The following is a 16,811-nucleotide window of genomic DNA, read 5'->3' on the forward strand; positions in this document are numbered from 1 at the left end:
TTTTATTCTGCCCTTTAATTCAAATTAAGAGTAAGAGCGATATCAGCATTGAAATTGCTGCTGGGCTGCTCTATTAAACCAGCGTGCTGGATGATAAGTAATCTTGAGTTTGTGGCTAAGGAAACATGTGGGTGTTTAGGGTAAAAAAAAATATGCTTGTGCTATTCTTCACTATGTCACATCCTCTACTGATATAACGCACAAATATTTGACTCAGTGGCTTGTGTTCATGTGATTATGAATTGGAGGCCTCCGAGGTGAGCACATCTGCTGAGCTAATAAACAATAATCTTGACAAATTGTCACTGTCTGATTACTCGGTCCGCCCTCACAATCACAATCACATCACTGAAGAAGCCATTACCGAGTGGGCCAAGGACATGACTGACAGCTCTCTGGACCAGTGGAAGGCATTGCTGGACCGCAGCCCAACTGCCTGAGGAGAGGACACCGATTCATGGTCAGAGGGCAACCTGAACAGACTGGTTAGGGAAATCAGTGATGCCACCCACCAACACATCCATGCCCTTCAATGATTAGACCACGAGCTGAGTTTAAGAAGAGATGGCCTTCTGCCAGAATTGGCTCAGTCCTGCTGGACAAAGATGCCAAACCAGCCAACTATGAGGGCAATAGTGTTTGTAATCAAAATGATGATGATTTACTGTAGGTTCAGTGGGATACTGTAACCTTTCATGGCAGCAGTATAAAACATTAATCTGAGATGATGATGATAAAAATGATGTTGGAGGATAATAGATGAAAGATAACTGGTATATGCAAGTTTGGTGGTGGTGTATTTGAACCTTCATGACCCTAAGAAAAAAAGCGAAAAAGGAAAACAAAAATGATAGGTTGTCGAAGCCTGTGACATGTAACCACTCACAGAAAACAACTTTTGAGGGTGTAGACATAAGCGAACACTCCAGGACTCAGACTAGGAGTGTTGACAGCCTGGCAGAGTGTAAAGGTCATGTGATAAAAAAAAAATAAAAAAAACTTCTAGACAATCTATCCAATATAAAGGATTTTAATTCCAAGGCAGTGACAACCTCAGAGATGATGAAAAGCCAGGTATCTTCAAATTGCCCTGTCAATCACGGCAACCAACATAAATGACAACAAATAAATACGAGAGAGAATAATCGGACTCAACCTGGCATCTGGTGTCCATACCACAACCACAACCTTCCCCCAAAAACATACAGGCTAATAACAACAACATGGAAATGCCAAATCTGGACAAACTCTTTTATCCACACATCTATACCAGAGTGTGAAATGTCCAAAACATCCCAGTTCTGCTTTGTGGCAGCTGTATATTAGAGAGAACCACTCAGACGACCATCACAAAGACAAATGCACCATACATGGAAGCACATTCAAACATCCTGATGGAGGAGATCCATTGCAATCACCGTCAGTGTTTGTTATGACATCTCTCTTTACTTGTTTTCCTCTTTTACAGTTTATATTCAGGGGATACAGAGGACTGAACATTTCTGTGCAGTAAATGAGTTGACAAAGCAAAGACACATTTGCTGTATTTTCTTTAGGCCATGTAGATAAACCAAACACACCACGTGGACACTTTAGAGACTCACCGATGGCCGTGTCTTCGTAGATGAGAAGGTAGCTCGTGAAGAAGTTGTTCTGGAACTGTGGCAGCTGGTTGGAGCCTGTGGATAAAAGGAAGCAATAAACACTTTATCCTGACATTACCTCATTCTTCTTTAGTTTTTATGTTGTAAAAGCCAAATATTCAGTGTTTGATATGTTCACATAAATGATGTGCCATTAAGTTTTTTTATTTAACACAATTTTAACGTCCACAACAAGGAGTCTGTAACCGGCTAAAACAAAAAGAAAAAAAAAAAGTAGAGTAATTTTCTTCACTGTGTGAGTGGATAGGCATCACATGACATCTGGGGACTTATACTGACATTTTGAGATGACCAACAACATGTCTGAAAGCCTTAAAATTGTAAAAAAATGTAAGTTATAACAGAGGCTCATTAATTCACACTATTGTGTATCTTTTTTTTTTTATCAGGCTTTCAAATCCATCAAAAAATGCAGAGCATAGATTCCTCTTCCTCTCAAATATATAATGGATGCAGATGTATACGTGGCCTCTAATCCAAACTGCTGTTAACTTAGGTCTGATCAGGTCACAACATTAGAAGACTTTTTCTTACAGTAGTTTAACTTTGATTTGATTGCAATACCTACCTTTCTACATCCTCCACATCAGTACCATCGGCCTTGGCCGTTTGGAAACACAGCCAACTCTTTAATTCCAGAACTGTTTGCTGTTGAAGCTGCTGCATACCTAGTGCAGCCTGTGTACCCTTGGATTTAATGCAGGTATTGTCATGTAAAATGGGTCAAAAGCTGCATCTTTGGAAACAGACTAAATCTTTGGTTAAGAAGCATGTCATTGCTCCGTTCTGTAAGTCCTTTAAAAAAAAAAAAATCCTCTAACTTTCTCTTTAATCTCTTCTCTTTAGTCTGTTAGGAAGCCTTAAAAGGAGCAGATGGAAAAACCATCTACAGAAAGCGGAGCAGTAAAAAATATGAAATGAATCAGAGCATCTTGTCCAATATACATCTACTCACAACAGGGAGAAGTTAAATTCCTGCCCTCTGTTAGGAGTGTCTGAAGTTGTCCACCATTCACTAAAAACATTTAAAAATTCACCAAGGATTATTTTCCCTGGACAGCTGCCATTTATATGTCTACCACTTTGTCGACTAGTGTCTTTTACTGTTCTTCCATTCTGTAAGTGCTTCTTTAATTCCTACTCTTTTACTCAGATTCAATTTGTATCTCTTAGCATCAGTTTACTGCTGTATGTGTGTATCAGACGTATCTATGTTGCAAATCAGACACTCAGCAGACAGACAAATATATAAACTTAACATGATGGGCTGAATTTTCAAGACAAAATTGCAAGCACGTCTGTATGGGACGTACCCTTCCATTACAGCACCAAACTGTTTAAAACGGCCTGTTAAAGGGTTAATAGTCTTCTGTGTTTGGGCAGGGTTCTGTGGTGTCAGAAGGGAGCGCGATACAAGCTGTTTTTGGGAGGAAGATCAGGGAACAAAGCTGATGTTCTTTGATCAGCTGAGCTGGGCAGTAAACCACAGAGATGCTGAAGTGTGTGTGTGTGTGTGTGTGTGTGTGTGTGTGTGTGTGTGTGTGTGTGTGTGTGTGTGTGTGTGTGTGTGTGTGTGTGTGTGTGTGTGTGTGTGTGTGTAGAGGGGTTGGGGGGGAAACATGTTTGAAGTGAGAGTGCTTGATGGAGTGAATTGGTGCTTTGAAAGTAGGAGCTTTTCGTTCAGTCATGGGTCCGTCTGTGTGGAAGATGCTAATCTCTGGCTTGCCATTGTGGCTCTTCAGTCCCAAGGACATGGAGCATGCATCACTGGGTGGATGGTGGTGAGAAGGAGGGTTAGAAAACTCCTGTCCAGACCTGTGGCTTTATTACAGCGAGGCACTACGTCGAGGTCGGGTGCTGGAATGCAGATAGATTACAGCTACAAAATAATCACGGCAATGATCATCAATCCAATTTGCTGGATCAGGGGGGTAATGCTCAGGAGGAGCACAGGGTTAGTGTGCTAATGGTTTGGTTAGAGAAAGCGAGGGAGAGAAAGGAAAGAGGAAGAAAGAGGCAGTAACACAGAAAGGAAACGCAGGGTGTGAGGTGACACAGAGAGGGTCTCCATAGAGAAAAAGCCTTGATAAACTCATTGTGCTTGATGAAAAGAGGTTGTGGCACTCACTTAATAACTTCCCCCGCTGCTTCAGCGCTGTGTGTGATTGGAGGTGTCTCCTGCCTGTCACAGAGACAGTTACCCTGACTTTCCACAATGTCTACGCTCTCTCTCTCTCTCACTATAGCTGTCTCTCTCAAGCCCTCACAGAGACATACTCAGCAAGTAGGCAAATCATTTTAAGTGTTTTTTAGGGCTGAACTACAACGCAAGACTTAATGCAATACAGACAAGGAGAGCGGGAGTGAAGGAATGATAACAAGATTTAATGTGAGAAAATAAACAGACCCAATACAGGACTGACAGAAAAGGTGTACAAGTCAGGACAAGGTAAATGTAAGCATTTTATGTGAGCAGAGACCTTCAAGCAGTTTATGAAGAACTGAGAAAGAAAGTGGGAGAAATATTGTAAAATTCTGAATTCAAATCTTAGCTTCTATAAAGGTAGCCTGGAGCATATGCATGTTTCAACGCGTCTTGGATAAAGACATGGGGGAACCGTATTTATTCATAATCCTTTATTTGACTAACAAAGGTAAATTTACGGTTAAAAAGTTTAAAGCTTTTTTTCCTTTGTTCGGGAGGTTTGACGGACTGAACATATTCCTTTTTAATTATTCAGCTTCAAATTCACACTGTTGTACAGATTCACAAAAATAGATGAAAAATCAAACCACTATTCTCCACTTTCTGCCACTGAGACGATACACTGGCGTAAATTAGATTAAAATGCATGCACTATAGCAGCAATATGGGTCACGGTATAAATTCCGCCGCATAAATATCTTTCACACACAAAATGAGAGTCTGGTTGTTGTGGATTTATACATATTCATTCTTTATAGTCAGGCGGACTTACCTGCACAGACAAACTGGAGAATGAAGACGGTAAGGAGGAGCTTGGTAACCGTCATCCTGTCGCCTAAACCCACACTCCACGCCATCGCCTGCACCTGATACAACACACACAAACACACAATACAGCAAACAATTATTTGGTGTGTTGAATACTCGCATTGCTGTTTCTGTCTGGCCACACGAACACATTACAGCTCCTTTGTGTTAGTAGATTTCCATGGAAGTGAGTAGGAGAGGTGACCAGTATAATTAAGGGACAGGAAAAAAAAGATTTGCTACCCACAACGCTTTAAGCAGGTGTTTCCTTGTGTGTGTGTGCTCAAAGGGCAGGGTGTTGATGATGGCAAATTCACAGCAACAGCTCATTTATACACGCTGTTTAATAGCCATCATCAAGACTGGTAATGATGAAAAATAAATAAATAAACAAAGCACGGTCTTGTGCAAAAATGAAAATTAAAGTGTAAATGAAATTTTTAATATGAGGAAGGTGCAGCTTCTCTGGATCAACTGTAAGACACTCCACATGTGGAGCATAATTAAGACTTTGATAGTGTGTTCCTGGTCAGGATGTTTGCTCAGCGGTGTTTACTGCTAATTTGCTTGTAGCAAAGCAGTAAAGACACACTAATGAAGTGTAAATTGCTGCGTAGCTTTATCTGCAACTGTCTGTCTTAAACTTACAAACATTGCGATGAAGATAAACACCTGGTATTTACTCGTGTTTGCTTTAATAAGCCTCTTCCATGCTGACATTATCAGTTTCATGAGGCTTCATGAAGGTGGTAGCTCAGTGAGGACAATGTAGACCCTACCCCTCCACTAGCTGCTTCTCTTTACAGTCATCACTTGTCCCAGCAAGGCCTCAGTGGTCAGCAAACACATTCAGTGACAATTTAATTTTGAAGGGTTATCTTTCTAAATGCTCCTTCTTCCCCCGAAGCCCAGTGTGCTGAAAGTCATGGTAACAAAAAAAACAAAAAAGAAAACCTGCAGCAACAGGGCAGCTAAAAAAAAAAGCAATGTAAACTACAGAAACCCGTGTGAGAGGCAATAAAATACAACACAAATGCTGCTTTGTGTTGCTGCGGTGCTGTTCAAGATATGCAGCGTGCTGTGGATTCAATTCAGACAAAGTAGCTCAAATTTATAGGTGAGTGGGGAAGAAATGCAAAGGTAAAGAATAGGCTGTCATTGCTTATTGTGTGTGTATATATATATATATGTATCCGTGTGTGTGTGTGTATGTGTGTTTATATCAGCTGCGCATGTGTGTCAGTTTGAATAGGCCCATTTGTTTTCATTTGGATTCTTGTTTCCTCAGCATTATTGCATTTCACTTTCTGTAACAATGCAACCAGCATGGCTATATCTACTACATTTATTTCCACTCAATTCCTTCCTCATTTTCTTTCCCCTTCCTTCTTTGCTTACCAACATTCATCTCTCTTGCTTAGACCTGGAGAGTTGGTTTCCACCTCCTCATTACCTGTCCTACCTCCTTGTCCTTTCTGATTAGGATGTGGTCCTCTAATAGAGACTGTTTTGTTAAAAGTTTAGAATAACAGCATAAACAGAATACACATTTCCACAACTTGTCTTTCACTTCCTTTGTAATATAATTTCCTACTGTCGGTACTATAATCATACCTCAGGTAGCATTAACTTGCACAACCTGGAGCACTTCACGTAGCTCAATGTACAGACATACACAGTCTGTCAAACCCAGTAGCTACAGCCCAGCTAGCAACAAGACCTGAGGGCAAAAACCACAGTGTTTTCTATGTTCCTCTTTGACGCTTGGTTAGGGTTGATTAGTCTGGATGAGGACAATCAATAAAGACCATTCCCAATTCTCCACACTGAAAAAATAAAATAATTGTACACAGAGCAGTGAACAAGCTCTTTAAGTGTCTTTTTTTTGTGTCGTTTTTTTTTAATTTTTCTAAACCCCATTGAAAATGTTGTTTTGAACCACTTCTACATGTTATCAACTTTTCTAAATAGAAACTGACCCAGCTCTATTGATTCTGTTAGTAGAAACAGAAATGCACACAAACAAAACAAAGCGAGACGTCATTATTTATGTCATCACTGTTCAAGATGTGTTGAAATCTCATGCCTTTAAAATTGTACTGGTACCAAAAATCTGTTGTACACAACACTATCATTTTTCAACTCCTCCTTCTGGTGTATAATGGAGGAAGGTTGTTGATTTTTACCTTTGTGTATACAACTTGTGCCTCTGTCATGCACACATAGGCAGCATTAAAAGTTAGGGGAGGCAGAGAGCAAAAATGCCCTAAGAAATCACAGAATGACCCTAAAATCTGTGATTGAGGGCCAAAAATGTATTCCAAAATTGTGGAAAATGTATTATATTTACAAGTTTAGCCCAGTATCCTAATCCTACATTAAGACAGAATTTTTGTTTAATTCATGTAATTTAATTACGATTTACAGCTTTAACAAGCACTCACACAAACAGCACAGTTGATCACACTACATACATGTGTAATTCTAATATCAGGCAGTGACCAGGAAATCCTGCAGCTGCAGTCATACAGTTTTTAATTTATATATTAATTTATGCATTATACATGTAAGAAGGCTAAATAAATAGAAATAAATAAACTTAGAATTGTCTTCCTGCTTTCTCTCACACATACAGATTGTATATGCAAACTCTTTGGTGACTTTTTTACTTGGACTTGCTGGCACAAACTAGTGGTTACTGATACATTTTAATCTGGGTTCATTTCACATTAGGAACAGCCCCACTATATACGACTCAAACTACTTTTTTCTTAAAAAGTGCCCCCAAAATTTTGGGGCAAACATTGCTCCCTACATTTTTTTGTTATTAACTACACTGCATACAGGTACGCACACACACCTTCTTCACAATCTTCACTAAGCCCAAGATGAACGGTTGAATGTGAGCGATGGATACTATTTACTAAATTTCCCCTCGGGGATTAATAAAGTGTATAAAATCTAAATCTAAAATCTATTTGAGATAGACATGTTGGGTTTGAGAGAGCTGGAGCAGCCATGGAAAATACAAGTGGTCCTGCTGCAGCAGCATACGGCTCTGTTCTCACCAGGATGCAGGACTAATCAATATTAAACACTCTCTCAAAAAGTGAACCCACAAAGTTACAGACGCACCGTAGTAGAGCTGGAGGACGAGGTGGGCTCACTGACCTACCTGCCTATTGTCTTGTCTCTATATGTAACCTGGATGGTGTGTATTACTATGGACTGCTGTCATCAACTGCCGGAGGCATAAGCAAAGTCAGCAGCTGCTAAGCACCGCTCTGCGCAAATTAGCAACTTGAAGGTTACTGATAATAACTTAAGTATGAGTGTGAGGAATCATTTATACATTTTGCATTGCTTTATCAATTGCACTTGGAAATAAGAGTACAATGAATACTGTGTAACGTTTCATATCTGATACCATTTTAGTTTACTGTGTTTCTTGTCTTCTTTTTGATCTTCCTTTGTCATTCTGCACACTTTTAATTTTTTTAAACAGCTGATGGATTATTTTTCAAGGGGGAACAATAAACTGTTTACCTAACTTTAAGGGGTCATTTTCCCCAAATGGAAAACAGAAATGTTCAGCTCTCCTCTGCACATTACTCTGCCAGCACCCCAATTCGAGTGAGTAAACTGAATTCAATTTGTGATGCTTAATGCATTAAAATAGCAGCGTATCCAGCCAACCTGATGGCTAACTGGTCAGGGCTCCTAACACATGGGCAAACAGTCCCTTAACAGCATGATCCCCAGTTCGACTGCCAGCCAGTCACACCTGTACTGTATGTCATTACCCTGCTCTCTTTCCCCTCATTTCCAGTCTATTTATGCTATCACTATCCAATAAAAGCCTTCCAGAGAGATAGCCAAGGTGTCACTGTCAAAAATGTTTACCAGGAATTATTTTGTAGACCCCACTGTCCACAGCAATTTGAGGAATCCCTGAAGAAGACCTTTAATAAAGACTTTAATTCTGGAAGAACACTTGGCTGCCGAGTTTCTTAAATGCCATGTCTTAATATTTTAAGCACCACAAACAGAAGTCCATTTAACTCCACTGGCCTGGGAAACGGTGCAGAAATTACTGCTGCAGACACTATATGTCAGTTTGTCAACAAATCAAACTAGAACGATCTGTATGGCAAGATAACATGAAGGCAAAAGGACAAATATGTTCCTTGAGACTGGGTTAAGCACGTATCTGCCATGTATATAGTAAGACAGGGAAATAAATTGATATCGTCTTAGGTCTGTTTTGATATCTCAATATTGTAATGTTGCAAAAGTTTTGCCTTTTCATGATTTTAAAGGCTACATTACAGTAAAGTTTTGGAAAGCTTTTGCAACTTATCAGACTGTTGTAGCTGTCCCATTATTTGCCTTTACCCACTTTGATAATCAACAGTAATGAGGATAATTAGACTATCACAAATGTCATAGTATAACTATTTTGAGAAAGCACAAAGTCTATAGAGGTTCCTGTTCAAAAATACTATGATGTTTGATTTTGTCCATACCGCCCAGCCCCACTGGTGCACCAGGTTGCTGTTATTCTTAACATATTCCTAATTCCATATTGTTATGTTAAAGCAACACTTGAAATACCATTACTGAGAATTGTATGGTAATTAGTTCCTTTTCAAGTTGTTATATGGGAGACTATTGGCTATTGTGTGACTTTGGTCCATACAGTATGTACCACTGCAATCACTTAACAAGCAATGTGATGTGAGCATAGTGGCTGAGAGTGGGAAGGTGGGAGATGGCAATCAAACTGTACTCAGCCCCCCTAGGAACACTGACCATCGCCCTGGCCTCCACACTCAAAAATTAAAACCAATTCTTTGAACAGCCTTTGTATGAACATATAAAATGCAAGATATTTCTTTGTAATTTTTGACCAAACTAATATTTAGGTTTTTCAAATCTTCAAATACGTAAACAGACCTATCAACCTTTTGGAGAGACCCCCTCCCCAACTCTGTCAGAGTCACTGCTCATCTTCTGCTCACTCCCATATTTCTTTAACCAGCCTCTCACGCTACCCAAACGTTTGCCAGTTTGTCTTGTTTTTCTTGATTTGGACTTTTTAGTCATCTCTCTCCTTTTTGTCTTCTCTGTTCTAGTTTTCATCTTAACTGGCTCATGTCTCTTGTTTTTGGATTCACCACACAGCTTGTTCAATGACATATGTATTCTGTAGTCATTTCAAACAGCTTTTCTTTGTGCTAAGCTTTGCCAGATAGTTATGTCTCCTGTGTTTTGATGTAAAATGTCAACAGAACAATTAGATTTTTTTTTTTTATGGGCAATAGATTTGTTGAGTAGTCATGTTATGGGTAATATAAATAATATTTTATCTAAACTCATTTTGTTTCAAATAGGACTACTCTTGAGACTTTTTTGCTGTGGCAACAAGAGTTATCATTCACCTGCCAATACAGTATGTTGAGTTTTTCACAGCTAAGCAGAAGGCATTTGAAAACCATAAAATCAAAGCCACCGTTTTTAAAGCTGTACTACTTGCCAACATGCCCAAGATTCTCCAGCCCTCAAATGACTGTTAGGACCACATACATCTCCAACTGAGCAAAGATTTAGAGTGGCTGAGATCCAGGTCTATGTAATGAGTTGAAGCCCTTTAGTTTACCCAACAGTAATATGTGATTACGACAGTGTAAAGAGAAGAGTAATATCTGGACCCAATGTGTTTTGTCCAAAGAGGCCTGCCTGCCCACATGGCTGTATCTCCTGGCTTACAGCACTCAATATTATTGATTACATGGCGATTGTGTCTGACTTGCTTTAACCTGAAAGGCACCGCTCTCAGAGGGCAATGGTGGGCCTCAGCCGACAGCCAAATCTGGATTATCCCAGCAAATCAATGCGAGATGTCTGCCCGCCCTCGGTCCTCATAAAAAAGCCATCACTCATTAGCACAGTGATCACAGACAGATTAGCATACATTTGGCTTTGTCAGGGAGGAAGGAGAGACAGCACTGCTCTGGTGAGCTGAGTAATGTCTTCCTTCCCGCCCTTCTGATCTCTTCATCTCCAACAAGACATGACTCTCTGAAAGCCTTACTCGGCAAACCTCACACCCACATGACAAGAATGCAGTGCAAACGGGACGCCATCTGAGTAGAAATGATAATCAAACTGGCACCGAACTCTTCCGATTGCGAATTGACTGTTGATCGGGTCAAAGAAATTCAAGACAACAGTCAAACAATGATTTCTCCTGAACAACAACACAGGGATCCAGTAATAACAGGAATTAGCACATTTAGTTGGATCAAACTATTTAAACAGAAGGCTCATAAATGGCACATATGGGCCAATTGTATCATTATGTTCCTTCATAAAGCACTGGTGGAGATTTACTTGCACACCAGTGACCAAACCTCAGTTTTAAAGTACAATATGAGCAGACCTTCATGTTTCACAATGTTTTGCAAATCCCAAAAATCACTTAATCACTTCTATGTTAATAAAGTGGAAAACATGACATCCAGCTTCCATCTCAGCAGAACTGAAGCAGGTCCCTGCTGATTGGCTTTGTCAGAAAGGAGCTGGACTGAAGCCTCCCTTCAATAAAAGATCACTAACTTCTCGCCAGGAAGGGGAAGAAAAAGAAGATATGGGGGACTACAGGACACATGCCAAGACAACTTCTTCCAGTGGAGATGTTGCATGCGTCTTCTTTGATCCTGTATGGACTGACAGTAGTGCTTTGCAAAACACTGTCAGAGGGAGGGAGCATCTTACACAGAACCTGAGGAGATGGTAATTATCCTGAACAGGAGGGGAGCACTGCGAGGCGCCGCATTACAGCACCATGTCACAAAATGCTTGAGCAGGCACAACTCACACACACACTGCCCTGCGCTGACCAATGCCTTTATGTGTGTTCTGTGTGCGCGAGTGACAGAGGAGGGAGTTAATCAACGTTAACTGGATCTAAAGAGGAGAATTAGAATTAGTTAAAATAAATTCCTATTCCAACTCTCACCAATACAGTACTGATATAAAAAAAAGAAGTAATTTGTGCTTAATGTGTTTAAGACAACAAATATCCCCAAAAGATAAAAATGATCAAATATTTATTATGAAATTTCATATTTAAAGTTGAGAATAAATCATAATAATGAATCATTGTTCAGGCTCATCTAGCTGAATTTCTAACGTGACAGGTAAGCTGCCTTTTATGGTTCTTGTGTGTCAGAATTTTTCATAATAGCAAACTGTGATGAGAATGTTTCTGAAATAATTAGTTTTATATTAATTTGCTAAGAGAAATAAGAACAGATTATAGATTATAAAACATATACTGCTAAACAAAATGTAAAATGATATACAGAATCAATTCAGAAATGGAATTGAGAAGAAAAAAAAACATTACAGCCAGTTGTCTCAGAAGACACAAGATTCAGAAACTACACAGACTTGCAGCAGAAAAAAAGTGTAGAACCATGTGATGTGCAGACTGACAAAACTCTTTTCAGGCTTTTGGGGGAGAAACTGTGGTGAGAGCATAATGATACACTCCTTGACTTTTTCCTGTCATCCATCGGCTGAAAAAAAGAAAGAACTGATCAATAGGCTGCCATGACCATCTCATTGTCTGCTCTACTTTTATTCTATTGAATCACAATGTTTTAATCTTCAGTCGTGTACACCGTGTATACAGCCTGTGACACTTTTAATGAGACGATGAGAAACACTACTGATACTGTAATCACAGCATTAGACGGCTATTCATCTCAATATTCAAGACATTTGCCTCAATTCTCCACCAACCTGCACTTTTTTATTTTTTTCTAACTCTAATGCAATGAAGCTAAATAAAATAAAAATCTTCCATAATGTGAACTGAGTGCCTCTTCCCCAGATTTGATGTCAAGTCTTAACATGCCTGTTTCTTCGCCAGGCTTTCCTTTCACTTGGCCATTATCCGCTGCTATGAGTTTGGTAAAGCTGTCCGAGCAGAGGCCTGTGTGTATATCAGACAACATAAACACAGACAGCTGTGTCAGAGGCCAGCCGATAGCCTGTAGAGACTCATTCATCTCCTTTTGTCTCTTTCTTTGTTAGGATGCAGTCATGCTACTCTGCCAACAGCTGACTGTTTCTTTTCTGGTTGAAAGATCCAAACACATCATTTAGTAGCTCCTCTCCAACACAGATGACCTTTGCTTCTCAACACTTCACCTCTCTCTTCATTCAGCTCTGGCTCCCATCTTACTTCGCTCTCACTGTCTCTCCTCCCGTTATGTCTCTCCATGCTGTTTCAGCCCCACTTCAGGGCAGCGTTCCAGGCGTAAATAGCAGCAACAAGGATTTGTCACACAACAAAGCTGCCATTAAATTGCTGTTTTGTTTGTTTTACATGGCATGGTTTATTTCCAGGGGAGAATGTATTTCGATATGGTAAACACCACTGGCTTATATATGAATCCCCCATGTTTTCACAGTGACAATTTAAAAGCTTCAAGCCATTCCTTCCAGAAATTTCATTTTCAAAATTCCTTCATAATGGTTTCACACTTGCACAATAATGAATCAATATAGGGATACAGGGATTAGTAGCAATAGACTACAATAGGATTATTGCGGATGGTTGGGTTTACTACCAACTATTTAAGCTGTCATCTTCCCTAAAAAGGTGCTGTCAATGATCAGATCTAATGTGAGCCTCGTGTATGCCAGTACAAATTCAGAGAAGCACGGCTTCACATCCATATAAGGACGGCAACATGCCGGAACTGACGGCTCACCTAAAAAAAACAAAAAACTGTCTGAGCCAAATCATCTTCTCAGCCCACCCCTCTTCTCCATCCTGTTGTCTTCAGTTCTGCCCAACTGCCTTTGCTGACTTAATGACCACACACAGCCGGACCAAGGGAGCAGCGGGCAGGAATGGGAAAAGTGGGAAGTGTACAATGATCATAATCGCAAGTACAAAGAATGATGCCGAAACGGAACAGAAAAAAAACATTTAAGGTCTCGTCTGTGACTTCTGTGCCAACAGCTGTCACACAGTAAACATTGTGCTCAAACTACAACAATATGTATTGAAATTTCAGTAAAAAACTATTGCTGTCAAGTTCAACCCTGTCCACTAGGAATCTATATTATAAATTCAACAACACATACAAATAACATGCATGAGCCATGCCCTAATAGTTACTCAAGAGCAGGTACACAGGCTGTTCAGATGCTTTCACACCTGGTAATTAACAGCAAACCTTTCCCAGTGGTTGCACTCACAATTTCCAGACTGGCTGAGCTACAACAATTATGCCAACACCACGGGACAAAATGAGATGCTTCATTTTAATATCCATCACTTTTCCACACTCTACAGTCCGTTGTCATCCTTTTCCTATTTATACAAGTTTACCATTCTTCAATTTTACAGTACTGCCATCCTTTCTTGTCCTCAAACATTGCTCTGCTTCCTGTCTGAGACCTCACAATAGTCCAGTAGAGTCACTGTATCTGCAATTTATTCCTCTATCCTTCATATTGGGTTTCATTTGAGCCTGTCAGTCAAGGTGTCTGTCAGATTTGGACTCTCCACTTCAGTATTTTTTTTTCTTCCTTCTTGTATTCTGAATGAATTTAGAGTGACAAGAGACTCAGAAAGGGCAACTGTCAGAGGCGTGCTTTCCCAACATAATGCATGAAAAACTGAAGCAGTTTCTCTCCAGCTTATCACATACATAATAAAGAACAGCAGAGTCTTTGAACATTGAGAGGGTATACTAGCAATCACTTTAAAAGACTTACACCATACACATTGCTATAGTACACTTTAAACACATAGTAGACAATAGACGAAACACTGGTCAACTACAGTGAGCATGAGAGCAACCCTGCAATATTGAAATACTAGGGCCAAAATTCCAATGCACTGCATCACAACAGGAGTTGTGACAGCATGTCCTCAGAGACAGAGGAAGCTTGGTCACCGCTTTAATGTCAAAGAATCAGATGCTGAAAAGCCCATCAGAAGTACATCAGTGTTTGCACTGTTTGATCTGATAGCATGGAGTCAATACAATATTTCTACATTAGCCTTGATCATGTGTCATGTTGTGCCATAATATGGAGCATACTCAAGGCCAAACAAAAGCAATGACTGAATTGCTGCTCCTATGTTTTATGTATAATTGCATTTTAAAAATGTTCTAATATATTTATCAAAAGTGTCATTTATTGCACCTGGCAACTACTGAACACTAAAATGATGTTTACTTACAGAATTATTACAATGGTTTAATGTTTATTTGCATATTAAAATATAAATGTATTAAATTTGCCTTCACTGCTTGTAAATATTGGACACATCAAAATCCATAATACCATCCAAACTTATATTGTATCTGAGTGAATAGGAGCAGTCAGACATGGGGATAAAAAAAACTCCTGAAAGATCACCATAACCTGCACTGCAAATGCAAAGGTGCATCAGATGTATATGAATCACATCCAGCATGAATACTACATCCCGCCATACATGAAACAGGCTAGTCAAAGCCAGTATATATACCGTTGAGGTACAAGAAGGTGCTATATTAAAATATTAACTGACATTAGTTAAATTCCCGGTGTTCCCCTTCAACCTGGCGTTGCGTCGCTGCCGTGTTCAGGTGACACATGAATAAATAAGTGGGCACCGAGGCGCTTCCCAGCAGGCACCTCCAGAGTCGTCAAGGCTACCGGAGATAACACTGTACACCTGACACCTCTGTGCAAGCATGCACACAGTCTCACATTAACTGACTCTTTAGTTAGTCTGACAAAATCACCTTTGATGAACTGACAGCAACAGTTGGAGGAAATCATTATAGAAAACGACATAACTTGAAAGAAGTGGTCGCAGATGCGATTGGACAGCAATCAAAGCGGTCCTCCTATTAGACTGGTAACACATCAAGATATTAAAATCATCAATCAACTACTTCCAAGACTCTTCCAATCCGCAAATTCAAAGGACAACACGAAACACTAGAACCAAATGACAAAGTGAAAGAACTATTAGTGTGCGTAAAAGTCATGAATTACGCACAGAGCTACATTGGGCATGAATGCTACACTACACAAGGAAAAACATGAGCTTTATATGAAAACCTCTTCTGTGCCGCAGTCATTCTTCAAACTGTGCTTAGTGTCTGATCAGGTCATTATCATATTGTCCTACCTTCCTCGTCCGTGTCCGTCGCTGGCTGAGCGCCTTTAGTTTCGATAGCCTGTCCTGCTGTGATGCGTTACCAAGTATCTGCTCCCACTCTCCGCTCTGCTCTCTCTCTCCCGTTAGCTTCACTCTATCACCACCAACGCCCTGGTGATTGCAAATTTCACTTCCCAGTGTTCAGAATTACCACTGCAAACACACCAGCGCGGTCTGGAGCTCCTACATCATGTCCCGTACACTCCGACTAATCCCGGGTCACACTCCAGCAATTCCAGCGCATACAGGCACACACGCATAAGTTTTAAATGTTGTTCTTAAGCGATTCGATTTTATTATTCTCAATTAAAACAACACAAATTCTGTCCGTATAAATGAGTTCAATATTTTGCATCTGATCTGGCTTTGATTAATTATAGCCTCTTTTGCAGCTAGTCAATGAGAAAAATGCAAAATAATTACGCTTTGATGTGTTGACAAATCATCTGCAAGCTTCACGAAAGAGGGCTGAATGGAGTGAGATTAAAGAGATCTATTTATGAGCCTTCTAAATAAAATCGAGAGCTAATATGTTACACAGATTAAATTTGAAACCATTATTTAATCAGAGGTCATGGACTTGAGGTGAAAAGCCAGTGTGATAGCCCCACCTAGTGTAGAAAATAAGAATAAGCAACGGCCACAATACCCACGAGACAATTTCTTGGCTATAAACGATGGGAAATGACTGCACTCAGATAGATTTGGTCTAATTTACACTCATTTAGCTTTAAACTTTTGTTTATAATATAAACAGGCTGGATTAACAATTAGTGACGCATACATGATTTTAGATTTTATACTTGAAGATGACATTCTCCCTGCCATAATGAAAATTGTCATTGGTTATGGTCAAATTGTAGACACTCAGTGTTCATTGGCAGTTCTT

The 16,811-nt window shown here is 39.8% G+C and overlaps 1 protein-coding gene across 1 annotated transcript in view; it reads right to left on the reverse strand.

Annotated features, from left to right (window-relative positions):
• Positions 1-15,965, reverse strand: part of cdh23 (cadherin-related 23) — a 175,983-nt gene extending 160,018 nt beyond the window's left edge. Inside the window, exons 1-3 of the mRNA XM_069690023.1 lie at positions 15,893-15,965; positions 4,643-4,736; positions 1,605-1,679 (exon numbers count right to left, since the gene is read on the reverse strand). Coding sequence (XP_069546124.1) covers positions 1,605-1,679; positions 4,643-4,727 — 160 coding nt within the window. The 5' untranslated portion in view covers positions 4,728-4,736; positions 15,893-15,965. The remainder of the gene's footprint in view (positions 1-1,604; positions 1,680-4,642; positions 4,737-15,892) is intronic.
• Between the last annotated feature and the right edge of the window lie 846 nt (positions 15,966-16,811).

The sequence above is a fragment of the Brachyistius frenatus genome, unplaced genomic scaffold (genome assembly GCF_029030835.1).
Source record: "Brachyistius frenatus isolate BFR_SWC_R1_liver_20210118 unplaced genomic scaffold, ASM2903083v1 Contig_8, whole genome shotgun sequence".
In the NCBI taxonomy this organism is placed as follows: Eukaryota; Metazoa; Chordata; class Actinopteri; family Embiotocidae; genus Brachyistius; species Brachyistius frenatus.